Source organism: Phyllostomus hastatus, unplaced genomic scaffold (genome assembly GCF_019186645.2).
Source record: "Phyllostomus hastatus isolate PE091 unplaced genomic scaffold, TTU_PhHast_1.1 phas_scaffold_182, whole genome shotgun sequence".
In the NCBI taxonomy this organism is placed as follows: domain Eukaryota; kingdom Metazoa; phylum Chordata; class Mammalia; order Chiroptera; family Phyllostomidae; genus Phyllostomus; species Phyllostomus hastatus.
Genome location: NW_025334013.1, coordinates 22,562,051 through 22,584,403, shown reverse-complemented (window position 1 = coordinate 22,584,403; position 22,353 = coordinate 22,562,051). Strand labels below are relative to the sequence as shown.

Below are 22,353 nucleotides of genomic sequence, written 5' to 3'. Positions count from 1 at the left end.
GTGGCTTTTCATCACACTTAAAATACAGTCCTAATATTTTTTTAAACTCCGATCCTCCAGATCCTATACAATGTGGCTTCTACCTACCTCTCCAGATGTATCATTCTAGCTCCTGCTTACTTATCTCAGCCTTGTTCTTGCTCATATTCCTAAAGCCAGTCAAGCTCTTTTCCATTCCAGGGCTTTTGCACCTACAGTCCTCTGCCTGGAATCCTCTGACCTCAGGCCTTTGCTAGGTCTGCTCTTTTGAATATTCAGAAGGTCTCTGCTCAAATATTTACTCCAAAATTACCCTTCCTCCACACCATCATTCTCCATTCCCTTACCTTACTTTATTTCTTGCATGACACTTATCACTCCATAAAATTACACATTACATATTTGTTTTACTTGTTTATGTTCTGTGCCTCCCTCTAGAATGTAAGGCCCACGAGAGCAGGACTTTGTCGTGTGTTCTGCTATATCCCCAGGGCTTAGAACAGTGCCTGGCTTATAGTAAACATCCAGTAAATAGTAACTAAATGAAAAAAACATGTTTTAAATACATTCTCCTACTGTTGCTTATCCTTCAACTTTGTGTTATAAAGACCTCTATTCACAAAAATAATTTAACGTAGTCAAATGTGTCTTACCTTTTTCTGCTTTGTTTTTAACTCTTGTGTTTTATTTAAGAATAATTCCTTCTTGTTCTGGTCATTTGAAAGTTCTCCATTGACTTAAAGTTAGTATTTTTCATGTTGAGGGCATTACTTGATATGAAATATATTTTTGCATTTGTCTGAGGTCGGATCTAATTTTTCTGAATAGTCAGTTTTCTTAATGAGCAAAGATTATTTTCATTGTTTTGATTGTACTTAATATAGGCAGAGTAATTTTAAAAGTCAGTCAATGGGACTAATACTGATTAGAAGAATTAGGAATTAGTGCATATTTTCCATAGTCACTTTTTGTTATTGGATTCATACTTTCAGAGGAATTATATTTCTCTTGATATATGCTACCTTTCAATTGATAGCAATTATTGTCAATGATAAGATACTAAAAAAAAACCACCTCTCTTTCTTTTCTGAATTTGTTTTTTACTAGGGAAGTACACAGACAAATGCCATGAAACTTCATTCTTTCCAGCCCTCCAGGCTTTTAAAGAACAAAGCTTTACTGTGCAAACCTGTCACACAGACCAAGGCCATCTCTTGCAAACCGCACACCCAACACAAGGAATGTCAGACAGGTATGTGCTCTTGCACTTTCCACATGAAGAGTTTCTTTTCTGTGTTTTTTTTTTTAAGAAAGGAAAAGAAAGTTAACAATTCCTTAAATGTGAAGACATTCATTAATTCTTAAATCACATACTTTGAACATCTAATTTATTCGTATTATAATAATTTTCATTTATACGTAACTAAATTGAATCCATGTTCACACAAAGCATTACGTGTTGAGTGGACAGACATCACCTACATGTGTGTGCTGCTGTTTTTCAAATGTATAGATAAACTATTACAATGACCAAGATGTAATTTTTTTAAAAAGCATTAGTGATTTACCCTTAGTTCTTTATTCTTTCTGGTTTTTTTTTAATACTGTGTTGTCAGTTACTAAAGGTATACTATATGTCTGAGGAATTGGTGATTGGGAAAGTTATTTGAATTCATACTTGAAAAGGCTGTCAACTGTTGGCCAATCCATGTTACAGCCTTTAATCGCACTACCTTTATGTTTTCAGTTACTTTCATAGCTCTGCCCAAAGCACTTTTTGATTTTTGTTTTTAATGATAGTTTTACTTCACTTAATATACTGTATTTGAAAACTTCGTCTTTCAAAAAGAAATCATGAGCTTTTATGAAGGGTCCCTTTCTTTTATTTCTTCAAAGCATGTTTTTTAATTTAAAGTTTGTTTATTTTTAGAGGAAGGGGAAGGGAGGGAGAAAGAGGGAGAGAAACATTGATTTGATGTTTCTCCTACTACACGCCCCCAACCGGGGACCCTGGCCCGCAACCCAGGCATGTGCCCTGACTAGGAATCGAACTGGCAGTTGGCTGGCGTTCAGTCCACTGAGCCATACCAGACCAGGCCAAATTTGTGTTGCAGAATTGCTGTCCTGAAAAGTTACATCAGTTTATCCTCTAACAGTGTTTTGAGTGTTTTGAGAGCATCCATTTCTCTGCACCCTCACTAACACTGGGCATTAAAACTAATAAGTGATCTTTTTTGCTCCAGCTTTAATTGGAAAACATTTCAAAATTCAGAAATATTGAAAATGTAGCACAGTGAACACCAATACACCATTGATTTAGATTCACCAAATATTAACTTTTTGCCAACATTTGTTTTTTTTCCTAAACTTTTTATTTTTATTTTATTTAAAGATTTTGCTTATTTATTTTTAGAGAGGGAAGGGAGGGAGATAGAGAGAGAGAGAAACATCAATGTGCGGTTGCTGGGGGTCATGGCCTGCAACCCAGGCATGTACCCTGACTGGGAATCGAACCTGCGATACTTTGGTTTGCAGCCTGCGCTCAGTCCACTGAGCTATGCCAGCCAGGGCCTAAACTTTTTAAAAGTGAAGTAATTTATTCTTTTTTTAAAATCCTCACCTGAGCATATGTTTATTGATTTTAGAGAGAGAGGAAGGGAAAGAAAAAGAGAGAAACATTGATTGGGATCCCTATGCACTCCCTAACCCCTGGGAATCAAACCCACAACCTAGTTATGTGTCTTGATGGGGAATTGAACCTGCAACCTTTTGGTGTTCAGGATGATGCTCCAAGCAACTGAGCCACTTAGTGGCCAGGGAATCAGCCCTAATTCCAGCAATCTATTGAATATGTTATGTTGCTAGATCATATACCACATCTTACAGTTTTACTTCAGTCAATGACCAAGCTTAGGCCAAAGGAGAAATTGTGTTCATTGGCATCATGAAAGTATTATGTTTGTGGTTAAACTTTCATGTATTACTTTAATAAATAGTAAAACACAAATTTTAAATGTGTGGGGAAAGACATAAATAACATAGTTTATTCTTGAAAATAATGGAGATTAAAATTATTTCATTCAGATTTACCTGTGCCTAATGGGAAAAGTGATGTGCAACTTGATTCTCCACCTGCAAAGAAAAGAAAAATAGGTTTTTTACAGACTTACGATGCAGAATACTTAAAGGTTGGTTTCCTTATCTATCCGGGATCAAAAGCAAGTCCACCAAGGTCACAATGTGTTATTTGTGGAGAAATCTTATCTGCTGAAAACATGAAGCCAGCAAATCTTTCTCATCATTTAAAGACAAAACATTCAGAATTAGAAAACAAACCAGTAGATTTTTTTGAACAAAAATCTCTTGAGATGGATTGTCAAAACAGTTCTTTTAAAAAGTGTTTACTAGTTGAAAAGTCACTTGTGAAAGCTTCTTATTTAATTGCTTTCCAAATTGCTGCCAGCAAGAAGCCATTCTCCACTGCCGAAGAGTTAATTAAACCATATTTAGTAGAAATGTGTTCAGAAGTTGTGAGTTCAAGTGCTGGAGACAAAATGAAAACCATTCCTCTTTCTAATAACACAATTGGACACAGGATTGATGAACTGTCTGCAGACATTGAAGATCAGCTGATTCAGAAAGTCAAAGAGTCAAAGTGGTTTGCCCTTCAGATAGATGAGTCTTCAGAAGTCTCAAATATCACCCTTCTTCTGTGCTATGTTCGTTTTATTGATAATGATTGTAGTGATATAAAAGAAGAATTATTATGTTGTATTGAAATGCCTTCTCAAGTAACTGGTATTGAAATATTTGAACTAATAAATAAATATATTGATAGTAAATCTCTGAATTGGAAACACTGTGTTGGTCTCTGTACAGATGGGGCTGCAAGCATGACTGGCAGATATTCTGGTTTAAGGGCAAAAATTCAAGAAGTTGCTATGAATACAGTGGCATTTACACATTGTTTTATTCACCGTGAATATTTAGCAGCAGAAATGTTGTCTCCATGCTTACATGAAATTCTTCTGCAGTCAGCACAGATTTTAAGTTTTATAAAGACCAATGCACTGAATTCACGTATGTTAACAATTTTGTGTGAAGAAATGGAGTCTGAGCATGTAAATTTACCACTTCCTGCTGAAGTACGATGGATATCGAGAGGGAGAGTTTTAACAAGATTATTTGAATTACGACATGAAATTGAAATTTTTTTAAATCAAAAGCATTCAGATTTGGCCAATTACTTTCTTGATGAGGAATGGGTTGCCAGGCTGGCCTATTTATCAGATATTTTTTCACTTATAAATGAACTAAATTTAAGCCTCCAAGGAACTATGACCACACTCTTCAGTTTGTATAATAAAATGGATGTATTTAAGGAAAAGTTAAAGATGTGGTTGAAGCGCACACAAGAGAATGATTATGATATGTTCCCTTCATTTTCTGAATTCTCAAACTCATCAAGCTTAAATATGAGAAGCATTGCAGGCATTGTTTTTGATCACCTGGAAGGACTTTCTCGAATGTTCAATGACTGTTATCCACCAGAAGAAGACTTGCGTTCAGGAAATTTGTGGATAGTTAATCCTTTTATGAATCACCAGGATAGTAATCTCAAGGATTTTGAAGAAGAAAAACTAGCAAAGTTATCTTCAGATTTAGGATTACAATCAGTATTTAAATCAATGTCTGTAACTCAGTTTTGGATAAAAGCAAAGACAAGTTACCCAGAACTTCATGAAAGAGCAATGACATTTTTATTGCCTTTTTCAACTGTTTATTTATGTGATGCTACATTTTCAGCTTTGACTGAGTCAAAACAAAGAAATCTGTTGGTCTCTGGCCCTGCTCTAAGACTTGCGGTCACATCTTTAATTCCAAGGATAGAAAAATTAGTAAAGGAGAAAGAATAGTGAATGTATATTGCTTATCAGATTCTATAATTGTGTTAAATTTTGTATAAGTATCCTAAAATATAATTTCTTAATGTGGATATGTGTTTTCAGTGATTAAATACTTTAATAATTTTTCTCTTTTTGTTGAGGAATTTAATCATTGTGCATTTATACATAATAGTTTATAATTTTAAGAGTCCACCGTAGAGAATTTAGCTGTTTCATTAAGTGATTGAATAATTTGGATCAGTGACCAAGATGTAGTTAATGAAAGGCCTAATGTATAATGTAACAGATAGCACACCTGGATGTTGAAACTGTTTGGCCTTTAGAAGCACCTGGGATGCGCGTTAGTCTGCAGACAGCCTGCCTCCTACTGCAACAGGTTGAGGGTAGGTAGAAAAAAAAAGATTTAAGCAGCTTGGCTAACAGGAAATGCAAACAGCCTGAGAGTTTGAGACTCCGGTAGGGGGCCTCTCTGGCTCACTAGACGAGCATTTTGCAACCTTTTTTGGAAAGGGCCAGATAGCGAACATTTTAGGCTTTGCAGGCCATGGGTGGTAACTACAGTACCCAGTTCTGCGGTTGCAGCACAAAAGCAACTGTAGACAATACACAGACAAATGAGTGTGGCTGTGTTTCAATTAAACTGTTTATTTGTGAACATTGAAATATGAATTAATATAATTTTCCTGTGTCCTGAAAGCTGCCTTTAAAATTTTTATCATTAAAAAATGTAAACAAACATTGTTAGCTATGGGAGGGAGAAGGAGTAAAAAAATCCAGATAGTTGACCCAGTCTGGCCCAGTTTGTCCATCCAGGTCTACACAGATTTCCAGGTAAGATCAGATGGGCCAGAAGTGGCCAGTAGGGATTTTCTGTGAAAGCCTCTCTTCCCACAGCTGCAAGTGTTAATGGGGAACAGCACCAGATGCTAGACCTTGGTCCTTCAATTTGTCTAAGAAGAGAATTCAGAGGCAAGGAACTCAGAGACATGCCAAAGTTTATTTAAAGTCACATGGGTAGAAGAAGTGAGCCAGCTAGGCAGTGTGGACTCAGGAAGCAAGATACAAAGGCAGAAAAAGGGCTCTTGGAGCTTAGGACAAAGAAAGGCAAAGAAAATGTGCCTGGAGGAAAGGTGAGATCATGCGGGGGGGGGGGGGGGGCGGGAGGGGGAGAGACGGAGGGAGAAGGGAGAAGGGAGAAGAGAGAGCACACTTGCTGGGTCCTTTGTTTTAAGGGCTTTTATCTGTAGGTCTCGGGGAGGATCTTAACGATGTATTCATCAGCTTTCCAAGTGTGTCTCCACTGATGGGTCCACCAAGGCAGGGGATCATTAGTCGCTGTCAACCATGGTGTTGCCCTACCTGACCTTGCTGCTTTTCTGGGTCTAGTGCAGAAACAAAACTGAGGCCTAGATGTTATATGTACTTTGACCAAAACTCTGCCTCTGTGGTCATCAGACCTGAGACTGTTGCTAAGCTTATCTGATGAGGGTCAAAACCTCATTGTTCCGAGGGCTTGCTTAAGGGAGTGGTAGTACAAGGGAGTCTAATGAGGCTGTTGTCCTGACCCCTGTTGTTCCTCTAAGGGAGTTTACTGCAGAATTGACTATATACCAGGGGAGGAAAGGTTAGGGGAGAATCCAAACTTCAGGACCAGCCATATGAAAGGTCAGGGAGGCTAAATCACATGACCAGTCATATGCAAGGGGAGGAACTGTCACTCTGGGGGCAAAGTCCCACCCTACAATTCTGTTCCCAGTTTTGACTGTTGCTAGGCACCTGGAGCCCCAGCCCTGGACCCTTGGCCATGGTGACTTATCTACTCTGCTCATGCCTAACAGCCTACTATATCACAAGTATCTGAATTTTCAAACACCCTTTATAATCTAATTTCAGATGCGAGAAATTAGAGGGAAAATAGGTTTCAGGCAAAGTAAAAGGCAATTTATGACTAGTTATTTATTTATTACTAATAATTTCATAAATTAATCTAATTTGCAAATAACTTTTTGAGCTCATACATGCGCCAGGCATTGTGCCAGGCATTGTGCTAGGCCTGTCACAGACTCAGGAGGACTGATGCAGCATTAACCTCACTTACAGAAGCAAGTAGCAGTCTCACTGAAGTTAGGTGACAGCTCAGATCTCAAAGCTAGGGTGGGACAGGCAGGGATGAAGCCATGGTCTTTTGATCCTAAGGGAGAGCTTCTGCAAGCCACGTCCAGATACCCGTGTTTGACTCCGCCCTGTCTATATTGACTGGGAGATTTTTACTTTAATTTATTGGGACCCATTTGGTCAGTTAAGAGCCAAGTGGGTCCCAGGTTCCCATCTGCGGCAAACGCCCTCCTATCTGCCGCCCCCCCCAACGGGTGCTGGGACAAAAGAGAGGGTGGTAACACTCATGAGAAACGAGGAAAGGGAGGCTTTAGCTAGCGTCCTCTGGGAGCCTGGAGACAGGAGGAAGTGAACCGGGGGCAGGGGCGGGTTTTCGGAGGGCCTGACCCCGGCGGCGAGTGAGCCCGCCCTCCCAGAGGGCCAGCGTGGCCATGGCGCTCCTGCTCACTGCTCTGCGCGTCCTGCTAGGCGGCTTCTTCGCGCTCACGGGGGTGGCCAAGCTCTCGGAGCAGATCGCAGCTCCCGTGTCGCAGCAGATGGTGAGCGGCGTGGCGTGGGTAGCGGGCGGATGGTCCCTAGCGGTTACCCGCCGTTACCCGGGTACCCGGCGCCCCGCCCCCCGTCTGCCTGCACCTGTGCCCCGCTGACCCTCCTGCCTTCGGGTGAGATGGCGCTAGAGCTGGGGGAAAAGCACTGGACCTTGACGTCGACGTTGACGCCTGCCTGGGCTGTTTCTCTTAGTTCTGTGGATCTTCCGTAGACAGAAGGGATTGGGCACGTCTCCTTCCAGCTGAGCACTGGCGGCCTAGGCAAAGCCAGAGCCGCAGGAAGAATGCTTCGGGACCCTGGGGAAGAAATATGGAATGGAAAAAGGGACACAGTTCCTTCCCTGCCCCTTTCCCCTCCTTCCTTTGCTTGAGTTCTTCGGAGCCTCGTGAGGCAGGGCTTTATTAATCCCCGCTTGCCAGGGCAGGAAACCTGCCCTGAGAGTGGAGAGGTTACACATCAGGACAGGAAGTAGCACCCAAATTAGGCACTCCTAATTTATAATCCTGAGAGCCTTTTTCCTGAGGATGGGGCGTGAGGGGGAGGCCTAGAAGTTGCCCTTAGGCCATCTGTCTAGTTCTAGACTCTAGGGAAATGTTTAGTGGTCATGTTCTTATGCCCACTAAACAAGCTTCCCAAGCCAGACTTGGCGACCCCTGCCAGCTCCCTCTCCCAGGCCTGGATTCTCCCATTCTGTCCTGGCATAAGGTTGTGGGTTTGGGCAACTTCATCCCCAGAGTCAGACAGCTTAGAGCTTCCTGACATTGCTGAACAGGGGAGGTAGCGCTGAGGTGGGGGAGCAGGCAAAGGTAGCCAACCAGAGGGATGGGGTGAAGTTGTGTCCCAGGATGGAGCCTGACTCAGCATGATGAGTTGCTCTGAGTGAGCCCCCTTAACTCCCCTTGTGTCTACTACAGTAGAATCCGGGCATCAGCGTATGCTGTAGAAGATGGAATCTGTTTAATGAGCCCTTTCATCCCCTTTCCCAACCCCAAATATTCCCTGCATAGTACTTGAAGAGAAACGGGGCCAGGCAGAAAGGAAAGCTGTGGATTCCCAAGGCCTAGGCTCTAGATTGAAGGCTCAAGCCTCCTTGTTTCCTCTTCCTGAAATTTGGGACTCATTAATGAGTCCAATGAGAAAAACAGTCCATCTCTGCAACACCATCCAGCCCTTCTCCTTAGAGCATGAAGCCTGTTAACTGATTCCAAAACTCAGCCCCACAGGGAGGCTCTCTCCTTTCCAGGCTGAGCTCAGCCAAGAGTACTAGCTCTTTGTTGGGGAAGTTGATATTGGCACCAAACGCCCCTGTGGAGCACCTGGGCAGTGAGTGGATCCTTGGTGAGTGGCTGACAGGTGTTCCCTGCCACCCCTAGAAAGCCCTGTTCGTGCAGTTTGCTGAGGTGTTCCCGTTGAAGGTGTTCGGCTATCAGCCAGATCCCATGAGCTACCAAGTGGCTGTGGGCTGGCTGGAACTGCTGGCTGGGTTGCTGCTGGCCCTGGGCCCACCGAAGCTGCAAGAGATCAGTAACTTTCTTTTGATCGTGCTCATGATGGGTAAGGGGGGTCCATCTGGGCAGGGGGAAGGGGAACTTCTCGGGGAGGATGATGGGAAGACCTGGCTGTTCCTCTGTTCCCCTTTGCTGTTGCCTTCCTCCCTGTTCCTCTGCAACCAGGAGCACATCCTGCTGTGGTGCTGTTTCCATGGTCTTCAGACTAGGACAGGTGCTTTTCAAACCTCATCTACTATAACACAATTTCATGCCAAATATACCTTCTACCTCATCAATTCTATTGGCTGCATGGTATTCCATTGTAAGGATGCACTGCAACCTAAAAGCTCCTACTGCTCTCCCCTATCCCACCCCTGAGATGACAGGACAGAGTAGCAGCTGCTGCTTGACTTATGTGTCTGGCAGTTGGGAACAAGAAGCTGAGCCCCTTGAATAGAAAGGCAGAGAATTTACCTGAGGCAAGAAGTCCTGGAAGGCCTCCCCTCACAGCAGCTCTGCCCCCAGGTTTTGCTGATGTACAAAGATAGCTGCTGCTTCAAAGACCGGACATGTGTGGGCTCTTCTGTACCCCAGGCCTCACGTCACCATTGCTGCCTCCACTGCCACCCCTCCCCTGCCTTGCTTTCCATCTCTGGAGCTTCCCTCATTTTCAGGTCTTTCTTTCACTTCCACCATCAACCCCTGGTCCTCCTGCCCTCCAGTAGGATTAAGAAAGGTGTTGGGGCAGGGAGAATTTTTTCCCAATGCCTGTCTCGCCATCTCCCTGCCCTATTTGGTTGTATTGTTCCTGTTTTCTTGTTGACCTCTGAGAGGGGTTACATTAGTTCAAAAAGCTTCTGATCTCTGGGAGGCCAGGGAGACAAGGGCAGCTAGTTTGGGGGATGCTTAATGGGAGGACTTGAGCTGGAGTGGGTCAGCCTAGGCTGGAGAGCCCTGAGCTCCTGCCATCTCCTGGGTGCCCACAGGGAACCTCTGAGACCTGACTTTCCATTCCAGGGGCTATCTTCACTTTGCTGTCTCTGAAAGAATCACTGATCACCTGCATCCCGGCTGTCGTCTGCCTGGTGCTCCTGCTGGTGCTGGATATCTGCCAGGTCGTAGTCAAAACTCAGAAGGTTGTGGTCACACCCACTGGGAAGAAGACTCCATGTACAGTCACGAGAGTAGAGTGATGCAGGGTGAGAGTAGAGTGTCTCTTGCTTCTCTGTGCCATGTCACTTTCGCAGCAAGAACACAGAAGGACACAGAATCTACCACCTTGTAACCAATGTCATATATCCAGGGTCAAATTATGGCCAGGGTTGAAACAGATATCTTGTCTACCTGGCCCCGCTTTCTCTCTTGACATCTCCTGGCCTTCTTTGGCGTTTACTAGCATTCCTCTTTTCAATTCCTTTGTATAACTGTACCTTTTAATTTTTTCTATGCCTTTACATGGATTTTTGAAAATGAAATTATTTTATTTACATTTTAAAATAAATTTTTATTATCTGCTTTTTAAAGCTAATGTACTGTACAGCATTCCTTGTGTGTTCTACGTTGTTGATGTTGATGGTTGTGTAGTAATACTCCATTACAGGGAGGTACTGTAATGTATTGACTGAAGCCCCCACTGAGGAACATTTGGATTGTTCCCATTTTTTTTTTTACTGTTGCAAACCTCACAGTAAATCACCTTTGCATACTTACTTTCCTTTCCTAGAAGTGACAGCATGTATTCAAAAGGCATGCATGTTTTTAAGGTTTTATTACGTACACATTGAGCGTGGCAGAGTATAAGTGCCTGCTTCTGCCTGTGCCCTTCCAGACCGAGCCACACGAAGCATTCCTTCCTATTTCTTTTTATCTTGGGCCTTTTACATTTGCAAAGCTAACAAAGATGGGCATTAAGTCATTATTTTACAGGACCTGAAACTGCCAGCCTCTGGTGGTAAGGCGTGGCACTCTGGGTAGTGCTCCTTGGACCCCTACAGGGAAGCAGGAGGCGGACAACTCTGAGGGATGCTGCCTGTGAGAGCAGCGCTGGAAGCCGGGGATGAGTCCCGGAGGTCCTGGGGAGTCAGGAGGATGTGTGCGTGGCAGTTCTCAATGGAACGTGACTATCACATTACCAGCCTTCACCACACACACACACACACACACACACACACACATCTACGTCTAATAGTATGTATATATGTAGTAGTGCACACATACTACATATAAGAAGCTTTCACTTACATAAGAGGTCCAGAGATAACATAGTTTTAGTCTCAGTGTTGGGTAATCTGGCTGCCTTGTGATGACATCACGGACTGATGTTTTTTTCAACTTTGCTCTCAGTCTATTGGCCGCTGCCCTCAGGGTCACCTAACACCCAAGGTGCAAAGAAAGTTTTCCTAGAAGACCCCAGGTTTCCCCTCACATCCCACTGGTCAGGGTTATGTCACATTTCCATTCCTAGACCAAACACTAGCAAGGAGAATGGACTTCTCAGGATGGATTTAAACTAGCTAAGATTTACCCACACTGGTCAGGGAGGGAGGGGGGTAGAAAATGGTTCCTGCCATTTGCTAGCTTATGTGAAGAATTTGTTTAATAATGGTAAATACTTCTTTTGAGTTGCTGTGAGGATTTAGTGGGTTAAAGTGTTTACAGTGTTGCCTGGCAGATAGTAAGTGGTCAGTAAATGCTATTATTAAATACTGGTCTGTTCTACAGATGAGAAAATGGATTCAGGAAGCTTAAATGCCTTTGTGTCAGACATGAGACTAGAATTAAGGCCTGATTGACTCCAGAATGCACACTTTCCACTCCATCAGCTGCCAAAGTCAGAAGTGGGCAGGCACGGCACCCTTGCTCTCCTCACATTGATGGTACATAGGATGATCTGTCCAATGTGATTCAGTCTGCCTTGCTTTTCAGAATCGCCCCTCTGCATGAAAATTTTGAAGCCCATGAAAGCAGAGCCTAGATCCCCTCGCATCCCAGCCTCTTACTACCCCTTCTAGGATGCCACCGCCAGGCTGTCTCCCGTCAGGACTTTGAGTGAAACCCCTCACAGCTCACATTAGATTGAGGGTTTTTGTTTACTAAGGCTTGGTCTGTAAGCTGGTTATTTGCTACAGGACTCCTCATCCCCTAAGCTTGGCTGGAGGGCCCACCCAGCAGCTGTGGGAAAGACAGGGTGCTAGGGGAGTGGGCTGGCCAGCTGGTGTGGAGGAGCAGTTGGGATTGACAGCAGCAAGAGTATCTTGAGCTCCAGCAGTGGCTCCTCAGCCCAAGGAGAAGCCAGGCTCCAGGAAATGTGCTCCCCAAACTGCAGCCAAAACCTGCCTCAGGTGAGCCCAATGACGTTCTGCTGCCAGAGCTTCCTTATACTTTTCTATCTCCCTCCCCGTGCCCTCTTGCTCTGCAATGACACTCCCACCCCTTGGGGTCCTGGCTGCACACCACAAACCCAGCTCACAGCTGCCACGGATGGGCCTCAGCCCCTTCAGCTGTTGGGCCCAACCTTCATGTCATGTCCTGGGATTAATCTGTTGATGGGAGGGTGTGGAATGTGTGGGTGGAAGTGGATTCTGTTTTGTCTCAGCTCCTTAAAGCCAGGTCCCAGGGCTCCAGAGAGAGCTGCAGCAGCCAGAACAGCAAGAGGTAAGAGAGGACTGATCAGGTGGGATGGCAAGTGCAGATTCAGGGTGGACAGCCAGGGACTAGAGCCATGGTGGACAGACCTGAGAGGGAGGGCAAGAAAGGAATGCACTCCCTGAGGTTTCCACAAAGGATTGGAACCTGAGAGGTTCAAAGGCAAAAGTATTGCAATACGAATTTTGGTGTTGGAGGAACCGAGTTTGGGGGCACCCTAGGAGTTTGCTTATGTGTCCAAAATAGGAACAGGACACTGGCTGGTGTACTTACCTGCCTTGGGGAGAGAAGAGGAATACGCCCAGATGCCTCTGTGTTTTGTTTGCTCAGGGTGCCTGTGTCTCTGACGCTGCGTGTGTGCCTGTGTGGGTGTACACAGTTATCTGTGCGCTGCCTAGAGGGGAAGGGAGCTAATGGTTATGAAGTACCTCCCCACTGTCAGCCACAGTGCGCAGAGTTTTACTTATGTTTCCTCATAATCCTCCCAACAACACTGAGGTAGGTATTTTAATCGCCATTTTACAGCAGGGAAGACAGGTTCAGTGAAGCCGAGTAATTTGCCCAAGGTCACATGGCAAGGAAATGTGTGTATCTAGAATCTCCTTGATTCCAGGGCCTGTGCTCTTTTTTGTTTGTTTGTTTTTAATTTCCAGCTTTATTTATTTATTTTGCCAGTTTTATTGAATTTATTGGGGTGACACTGGTTAACAAAATTATACCGGTTTCTCGTGCACAGTTCTACAACACGTCATCTGTGCATAGGGCCTGTGCTCTTTTTGCTTTGCTGTCCGGTGTTTTGAGTCAGATACAGGACTTCTTTGTGGTCAAAAGGCAAGAGGGTAGGAAACAGTCTGGAAGGCCTGAGAGTTGTGAAACCTTTTCAGCTCCGCCCAAGGTATTCCAGGAAAGCCCCAGGGCAAGACCTTTACCAAGACAAGTCCAAGATCACTGTACATGGGCCTGTCCTCTGGATCAGTGCATCATAAGACGGCTCCTCCATCCATGCCCTGCTGGCTCCCCCACCGATCTGGATGGTTTGGGTTCTTTTTGGGGAGGGTTCTCTGCGGGACTTCTGGGTGGCGCAGCCTTGCTGGGGCTGACTGCACATGCCTGTGCCCCCACATGTCTGAACCACACTCCCTCTGCGAGGGGCATCTCCACCCTCCCAGGCACCAGGTTGGAAATTTCCAAGCTATCTGGGACTTCTGCCTTTTCCTCACTTCCCACAGCTTGTCAACAATCCCACTCAACTTCAAATAACTCTGGAGTCCTTCCCTTCCTCTCCATCCTTCTTGGGTGCTGGGTGAGCTCAGTCCTCATCCCCTTCACTGCCCAGCAAGGACTGAGGAGGAGGGGTCAGGGGTTGGGGGAAGGTGGTAAGCCTCTGCAGTGACCTTCTTCTTTCCTTAGTCCAAGGTTCGAGATAAATAGCAGCACTGGGGACCTGGGTGGTGGCAGCTGCAGCCCCTGGGATGACGTTGCCCACTTCATTGTGGTGGCTATGGCTACACATTGGCACTGGGCCCCGGGGCTGCCCACCAGCATGGCCACCCTGGCAGTGTTCATCTGTGGCTGTAGGAGCCTGGGCCAGGCCCTGCATCTCTACCTGCTCAACCTGGCCCTGGCCGACGTGCTCTTCACACTCACATGGCCACTCTGGCTCACCTAATACCTGGAAGTAGCCAACTGGCCCTTCCCCAAGGCTGCCTGCCGTGTGCCTGGGGTTTCCTACTACCTGTCCACCTACGCGGCAATGGCTTTCTCCATAATCATCAGCACTTGAGGCTGCAGCTGGGTCGGTGCCCTGACTTCGGGCCCAGGGCAGCTGCCAGCCTCACACTGCGGGGCTGGGGACCCACCCGTGCCGCTTGCGTTGCTGCCTGGCTGGCCTGCCTGCCCGCTTTGTGCCTTGCTCTCGCTGTACACAAGCAGGGGCTGCACAGTGTGGTCCACTGTTTCCTGCATGGCTGGGCGTGCCAGCTTGTCCTGTGCTACAGTGGCCTTTGCAGTTCTCTTCCTGCTGGTGCTCATGGGCTGCACAATCCTGGTGCAGACTCTCATGGAGTTACCAGGCCTGACCAGGCCCGGCCGCAACAGTGTGTAGCCAGGAACATGGTGCTGGGACTGCTGCTGATCTTTGCCCTCTACCATCTGCTGCTGGCGCCTTGGGTAGCCAGGCAGGAGGGTGTCACGGGCGGTAGTTCCATGCCGCCTCCACGCTCTACGTTCTGCATACCCTCAACCTGGCGCTGCTGAACCTCAGGACCCACTGATCTATTGCTTCTCCACACACTGCTTCCTCCAGGACTGCTGGGCACTGAGCTGCTGCCCCAGGGCTGGGGACACCTGGGGGAGAGCGCAAGCGGCCTCCTTGGCCTCCTCCTAGAGAGGCCCAGCCCCCCTTGCTGCTTCATCCCCCGCCACCCTCCCAGTGGTATCTATGGATGGAGAAAACTCCTTGGAAGAGCCTATATTCCAATTCTTTTTTAAAAAATTATTGATTATGCTATTACAGTTGTCCCAGTTTTTCCCCCTTTGCCCTGCTCTGCCTGGTACCCCCATTCCCTCCGGCAATCCCCTCCTCACCTTAGTTCATGTCCATGGGTCATGCACCTAAGTCCTTAGGCTATTCCATTCCCTATACTGTTCTTAACATCCCCCTGTCTATTTTGTACCTACCAATTTGTGCTTCAAAATCCCTCTACCTTTTCACCCATTCTTCCCCTTCCCCCTCCCAGTTGATAACCCTCCAAACGGTCTCTGTATCTATGATTCTGTTCCTGTTCTGCTTGTTTGCTTAGTTTGTTTGTTCTTTTTTTAGATTTGGTTGCTGATAGTTGTAAATTTGTTGCCATTTTCATGTTTATAGTTCTGATTTTCTTTTTCTTATATAGTTCCCTTTAACATTTCATATAATAATGGCTCAATGATGATGAACTCCTTTAGTTTTACCTTGTCTGGGAAGCACTTTATCTGCCCTTCAATTCTAAATGATAGCTTTGCTGTATAGAGCAATCTTGGATGTAGGTCCTTGCTTTTCATCACTTTGAATACTTCTTGCTAGTCCCTTCTTGCCTGCAAAATTTCTTTTGAGAAATCAGCTGATAGTCTTATGGGAACTCCTTTGTAGGTAACTACCTGCTTTTCTCTTGCTGCTTTTAAGATTCTCTCTTTATCTTTAATCTTTGACATTTCATTATGTTGTGTCTTAGAGTGGGCCTCTTCGCATCCAACTTGTTTGGGACTATCTGTGCTTTCTGGACTTGTATGTGTATTTTCTTCATCAAATTAGGGAAGTTTTCTTTCATTATTTTTTCAAATGAGTTTTCAATTTCTTGCTCTTCCTCTTCTCCTTCTGGCACCCCTATGATTTAGCTGTTGGTGCATTTGGAGATGTCCCTGAGGTTCCTTATTCTATCCTCATTTTTTAAAATTCTTTTTTCTTCTTGCTCTTCTGATTGAATGCTTTTTTCTTTCTTATGTTCCAAATCATTGATTTGATTCTTGGCTTCATCCCCTCCACTGTTGGTTCCCTGTGGATTTTTCTTTATTTCACTTAATGCAAACTTCATTTCTGCTTGGGTATTTTTTATGCTGTTGCAGTACCCAGGAAATTCTTTGAGCATCCTGATAACCAGTGTTTTGAACCCTGCATCTAATAGATTGCTTATCTCTATTTCATTTAGCTCTTTCTCTGGAGTTTTTTTCTGTTCTTTCATTTGGGCCATATTTCTTTGTCTCCTCAGTTTTGCAACCTCCCTATGTTTGTTTCTATGTATTAGGTAGAGCTACTTTGACTCACTGCCTTAGTAGTGTGGCCTATTGTAGAACAAAGTACCTGTAAATTGTGTAGGGCAGAGCCTTAGGTAATCACCAGGGCAGGGCAAACCATTTCACCATTTTGTGGCTCTGTTGGGGTTGGGGGAGGGCTCAGAGAGGGGACAATGCCATTCCCTGGCCTCTGGAGATTTGCCTCGGAGGAAGCTATTTCCTGCCACTCACCTGTTACCAGTCACTTCACTTTTTCCCTGTATGCCACTTGTGCCCTTCCAGCTGTTGCCCTGGTGCTGAAATCCAGAGGGAGTGAGTCTGCATTAGTCCTGAGATTTTTGCAGGCCCTTTAAGAGAAGTCTCCTGAGAAACCTGCAGTTTCTTTTACCACCTCAACTCCCACTGGTTTTACAGACGGAAGTTACGGAGACTTATCATCCTGGAACTGGAACCCTGGACTGGGTGGTCTGGTCTGGGGCTGGGATTGCTCTCCCCCGAGGTATCCCTCCCAGTTTTTATCCACCACATGTGAATGTGGGACCACCCGTTGGACCACCTTTCCATGCCACACCACATCTCTGCCTCTCCTATCTGTCTGGATGAATGTGGCTTCTTTAAATCCTTGGTTGTTGGACTTCCGTACAGTTTGATTTTATGATGTATCTGGGTGATATTTGTTTTGTAGTCTAGTTGTAATTTGTGCTGCAGTTGTGTGATGAGGTGAAGTGTTTTTACCTATGCCTCCATTTTGACCAGAAGTTCAATATGTTTCTTCCCCCCACCCCCCAAATCCTTAAAGTAGCTATTTGTATGTGATCCACTTAGAAAAATCAGTAGAAAATACTTCAGCAATGCTGGTTTAGAACTTCATGAAAATTCCCAAAATAAAAGTTGCATTCTCTGTGGTCTAATAACATATCCTTAAAATTAATTTTTACCTTCAACTCATGGCATTATATAGACATGTGTCCTATTTTCTTTATATTGCTAAAGATAAAAATAAGCTGAAAATTGTGTTATTCATAGCTCCTTGGTTCTAGCAATGTTGTTTACTGTTTTTCATAGGGAAGTAGAGTAGAGTAGCACAAAGCCAGATGTCTGGCTCTCATCTCATAGTCACCTGGTACTGTTTGCATTTGATCTGCAATTCCGCAGCTCTAGAAACAAGTTTTCCCTAGTCTCTTAAATGACAATAAGGCCAAGTCTTCTCATTTCCATTCTTCTTTTCCTTCTCTTTCTTATTCTCTCCCTCTTCTCCCTCCCCTTCTCCATCCCCTCCCATCTCCCTTCTTGTCCTCCTCTCCTCCTTCTTCTTCTCTATAATGGAGAAGACTATAGCAGGCTAGATGGGGAGACAGCAAAATCTTACTGAGATGATGAGGTTGTGATTTGGGGACAGAAGAAAGAGGGATTGAGCTCTTATGGAGACCCGAGATTCCAGTCCTTATTTTTATTTTTTAATCTCTAGGACATGCCTATTGATTTTAGAGAGAGGAGTAGGGAGGGAGAGAGAGGGGGAGAAAAATATACACCATTTGGCCCTCAGATGTGCCCCAATGGGGAACCATAGCAGCAACCTAGACATGTGCCTAACTGGGAATCTAACAGAGCTTTTGGTTTCTGGGAAGATGCTCCAACCAACTGAGCCACACTGGTCAGGGCTAGATTCTGAATCTGATGCAACTAGCCCCTTAGCTGTAGAACATCAGTCTCGCCTATAAAAGGGGATATAAATTCTTTGTAACAAGAAAGTTCCCTAGACATTGCCAGCTTTTGGATACAAAAAGAATATGCCATTGTTTTTTAATTTTTATTATTTTTTTAAAGATTGTTTTTTAGACCTCTTGGGATAAAACCCAAGTTCTCAAAATGACCTGCAAAGTTCTGGCTCCTTCTTCCCACCCAGCCTCAATCTCTTCCACTTCTGCCTCTCTCCATGGATTCAGTCATCTTCTCAGTTCCTGGAACAGGCCAGTTTCCTGACCTCCAAGGCTTCTGTACCTGGCTGCCAGGAATGATGTCCCTCACTTTTCTTCACTATGTTTATTCCTCTTCATCCTCACTTCCTGAAAAGTAACTCTTTATAGCTTTTCTTGACCAGAAAACACACACACACACACACACACACACACACGACTAGATTAGATCTGATTGCTCCTTCATAGTTATTTTCACAATTGTAATCTACCAATTAATTGGGTAATTCATCGATTTTTTTCTTTCTCTCTTGCCAGAATGTATTTATGTTGATCCAATTCAACTTAATAAATTCCATGCTTACCTTATTCATGGCTGTATCCCCTGTGCTCACTACTCTACATAGTAAGACCTCAGCATATCAGATGAATGATATGAAACCTGAATATCGTTAGATTAAAATGCTGAAGGACTTACTCAGACATTCCAGTTTCTGGTAGATTTTCCTAAAGTGTTCTTGGATTCTCTAACTTGTATTATTTGGGTGCCTTCCTGACCCAGTCCTGCTAATTGCTTCCTTCTGCTGTTGTGGGACACCACAACTCTGTCATCACCTCCACTGTGCCAAGACTTGCTGTACCAAGACTTGGTGGTAACCAGTTTGGAGATCTACCCTGCTATTAGCTGAGACTGGGATCCCCCAGACTTGCTGCCCTTTCCTTTGGCTGAGCAGCACTCTGTCACTGGGTTCAAATCTCACCAGTGGTTCTGGCCACTAGTGCTTTCCCTCTTAATGTGTTGATGACTCTGGAGTTGGTTTCAAGAGGGAAAGGGAACCAGTTTTCTCCTTAGTCATGTTATGTGGCCCCACAGCAAGAATACATGGGTCTCAAGGAGTGAGAGCTTGATGGATGAGAGCAGCATGTTCATGATGCCAAGCTGGCTGAAGGGTCCACCAATCAGCCACCATGTCTTATTGACTGTCAGGTCCCATTGCTGAGTTTGCTTTCTAATGATTGATTAACTTGACAAATTCTCTCTTTTCTTCTTTTTGATAAATTACCTTTCATTTGTCTCTTATTCTTACTTTAACTTTTTCCCTTTACATTTAAAAAGTAATACATGTTCATGAAAATAAATTTAAAGCAGTAGAGAAAAATGTAAATTAGAAAATAAAGGTTCCCCCAGCAGTAGCCACTGTTCACAGTTTCTTGTTATATGTACCTTCCAGATGCTTTCTATTCCAGTGCAAAAGTATGTATAGTCAATTTTCTTCAAAAGTTCACAAATGGTGTAGTATTAGAAGGCTTTTTTGCATGGTTTTCATTGACTATATCTCATACATATTTTTATATCAGCACATATAGATATCTATGTCATTCTTTTTAATAGGTGCAGAATATTTATTTTACTGTATTGGTTCTCTATTGATGGCATTTGTTTCTATTCTTTCACTGTGGTAAACAATGATGCAATGAATGTTCTTGTCCACAAATCTCTGCTTACTTGAAAACCCATAGAATAAAGCCCTGGCAATGAAATTGCTGTGTCAAGGAATGTGTGTGCACACTTAAATTGTTTAATTGCATCACCAAATTTCCTCCCCAAATGCTGCATCAATTATACACCCATCAGCAACACGTAACGGTTTCTGTTTTATACCTCCTCACCAGGACTGGGTATTGTCACCTGACTCCTTTTTGAATCTAGACTCCTATTAGCATTCCAACTGTGAGCATAGTTAATTTTTTTTTTGAGGGCTTCTCAGCCTTCTTCATATCTCTTTGAAACCTGGTGGGCGCAGGAGTGGGAAAAGAAAGGGTGTCACCTAAGACCTCACACCAACCAACTCCTAGCCTATCTTGCTTGTTGGAGGAATTAAACAAAAGCCCACATACACACTGGTAGGTCCATAGTAACTGTTAGTTCTCTCTCTGTTCCTGGGAATTAGGCTGGCTCATTCCATGCAATGCTGACCAACATCTCAGTCCCAGCAAGGCCAGGAGGCAGCCAGGGCCCACAACATGAATTCACTTGCTCTGTTGTTGGGATGAATTGCTCAGCCCCAGGGACCATGCAAGGCTGGGTCTCTGAGAAATGATCTGGTGTCCACACTAGAGCCAGCTGAATCTCCTGAGGCTGAATTTGATTCTGTCCAGATAAAACATGATTCCCTGTGGCCTCATCCATCCCTGCGGTCTTGTACTATCTTGCTTTTGATGTGACTTTTCCCTTAGTAAAGTAGTCAGTTTCCTTTGGGAAATGTGTAACTTAGCCTTCTGTGTCTGACCTGGAGACAAAAGAACTTGAGAGTTGATTGCCTCTGGGAGATCAGACCCTGCAGAAGGAAACCCTCCGTCTAGAGTTACAGTGTTTGAGAACCACCCCGTCCTCCCTCCCCATCACTCAGGAGAGCAGGGGTGAGGACCCAGAGGCAAAGACCCTGAGGGATGAGAGAGGGCAAGAAGCATTTACTGTCAATCCTCTTGGATTCTTGGTCCCCTTATTCCAAACCTTCAATAATTTGACATAACCCCCTGCCTAATCCACAATGGAGAAAAGGGAGCCCAAGTTGGTCCTTGATTAAAAGTAAGGCACCCCTTATTTTCAGGATCCAGGGAAAACTCATCTGCCAACTATTCTCAGCAATCAGTTAATATGCCTAGACTCCTCCCTCTCCTCATTCAGGGCCAGGAGAGCCCAATCCCTGGTCCAGCCCATCTAGGCCACACCCTATGGCAACTGGGTCCAAATGTGGTGCAGGCAAGCTGCTTCTGACGCAGGAAGAACGAAGCTCTCCTTCTGGACTGCACTCGCTTTTTCTTCAGCTCAATCACAGTCCAGGTCTCTGAACCCAGCCCAACCCTGTTCCTGCCCTTGGCTCTGCAGAATATTGCCTGGGGTTCCTTATTCTTTGTTTTCCTGTCTGCTCCTTCCGAGTCTTCCCCTTGCTCTCACGGCCTCAACTGAGGAGTCTGTCAGACTTCAGTTTGATTCTCTTTCCATCTTCAGGCCTCTTTCTATGCAGCTATTTGCCTTGACACCTTTTCCCTCTCTTCCAGCCCTAGAGGGAGAATCATGTTTCCACCTGTTGCTGCAGCTATCCTACACTGACCCTGAAACCACTTGCTTGGACTACATTCCAGCTACAGGGACTGTGACCCAGAAAAATCACTTTGAGGAGTCCCCCAGGCCTGTCCTTTTCACTCATGCCATCCCCCAGCCCTCATAGAGAGTTCTGCCATCAAATCATCCTTCCTTACCCCTAATTCTCAGTGAGCACCAGTCTAGTTTGGAAATACACTTGTGATTGGGGTGTCCAGGCACCGGCTGGCCTCTAGCATTTGTGGGATCCTGGGCAAGAGTACATATGGAGGCCTACACACTATGTATCTAAATATTTAAATGTTTTAAATCAAGCAAACACATAGTTAAATAAAATATATTCCATCCTCCTACCCTGACAAATACACCTTAATAATGGCAGAATAGAAACACATGTATAAAGTTGTGGTTTTCAGGACTGACAGTCAGCAAATTATCAAAGATGACTGAATTTAACATTATATACTATGTTTATACATTGCATTTGGGTCCTGTGTAATAAATTATCACAAAAATATAAAACATTTTTGTTTAACCACACAAATCACCATCATTCATAATGTGATTTTTTTTACCATTTTTGTTCAAGACATTTCTATATTCATATAGAATTTCATAAGTTGTTTTTTCAAATTTTTCAGTGATGGACTATTATTTTTAAAAACAGAAAATGACAACTTGTTGCTAAATTTGTTCACATGTCTCTTCAATTAAAAGTATACCTCAATGACATCAAAGTTATAACTAAACTATAGAACAGTCACCATTGAGAACTTCCTGGAATCTGGCTGAATAGAAATCCTCTAACCAGGGAATTAAAGAACAATCCACATCGAGACTGGTAGGAGGGGCAAAGAAGTGGAATGGGCTGGTCC

General features: G+C 44.3%; 2 protein-coding genes across 6 annotated transcripts in view; both read left to right on the top strand.

Annotated features, from left to right (window-relative positions):
* Nucleotides 1–4,981, top strand: part of ZMYM6 (zinc finger MYM-type containing 6) — a 38,303-nt gene extending 33,322 nt beyond the window's left edge. For all 5 annotated transcript variants that reach the window (XM_045858428.1, XM_045858427.1, XM_045858429.1 and 2 more), the window contains 2 exons: nt 1,087–1,231; nt 3,064–4,981. In XM_045858428.1, the coding sequence (XP_045714384.1) occupies nt 1,087–1,231; nt 3,064–4,895 (1,977 nt within the window). In that variant the 3' untranslated portion in view covers nt 4,896–4,981. The remainder of the gene's footprint in view (nt 1–1,086; nt 1,232–3,063) is intronic.
* A 2,420-nt stretch (nt 4,982–7,401) lies between these two features.
* Nucleotides 7,402–10,568, top strand: TMEM35B (transmembrane protein 35B). The gene is made up of 3 exons (XM_045859434.1): nt 7,402–7,540; nt 8,924–9,104; nt 10,058–10,568. Exons 1-3 carry the CDS (start codon nt 7,433–7,435, stop codon nt 10,231–10,233), a joined length of 465 nt encoding a protein of 154 aa, XP_045715390.1. The 5' UTR covers nt 7,402–7,432; the 3' UTR covers nt 10,234–10,568.
* The last annotated feature ends 11,785 nt before the right edge of the window (nt 10,569–22,353 follow it).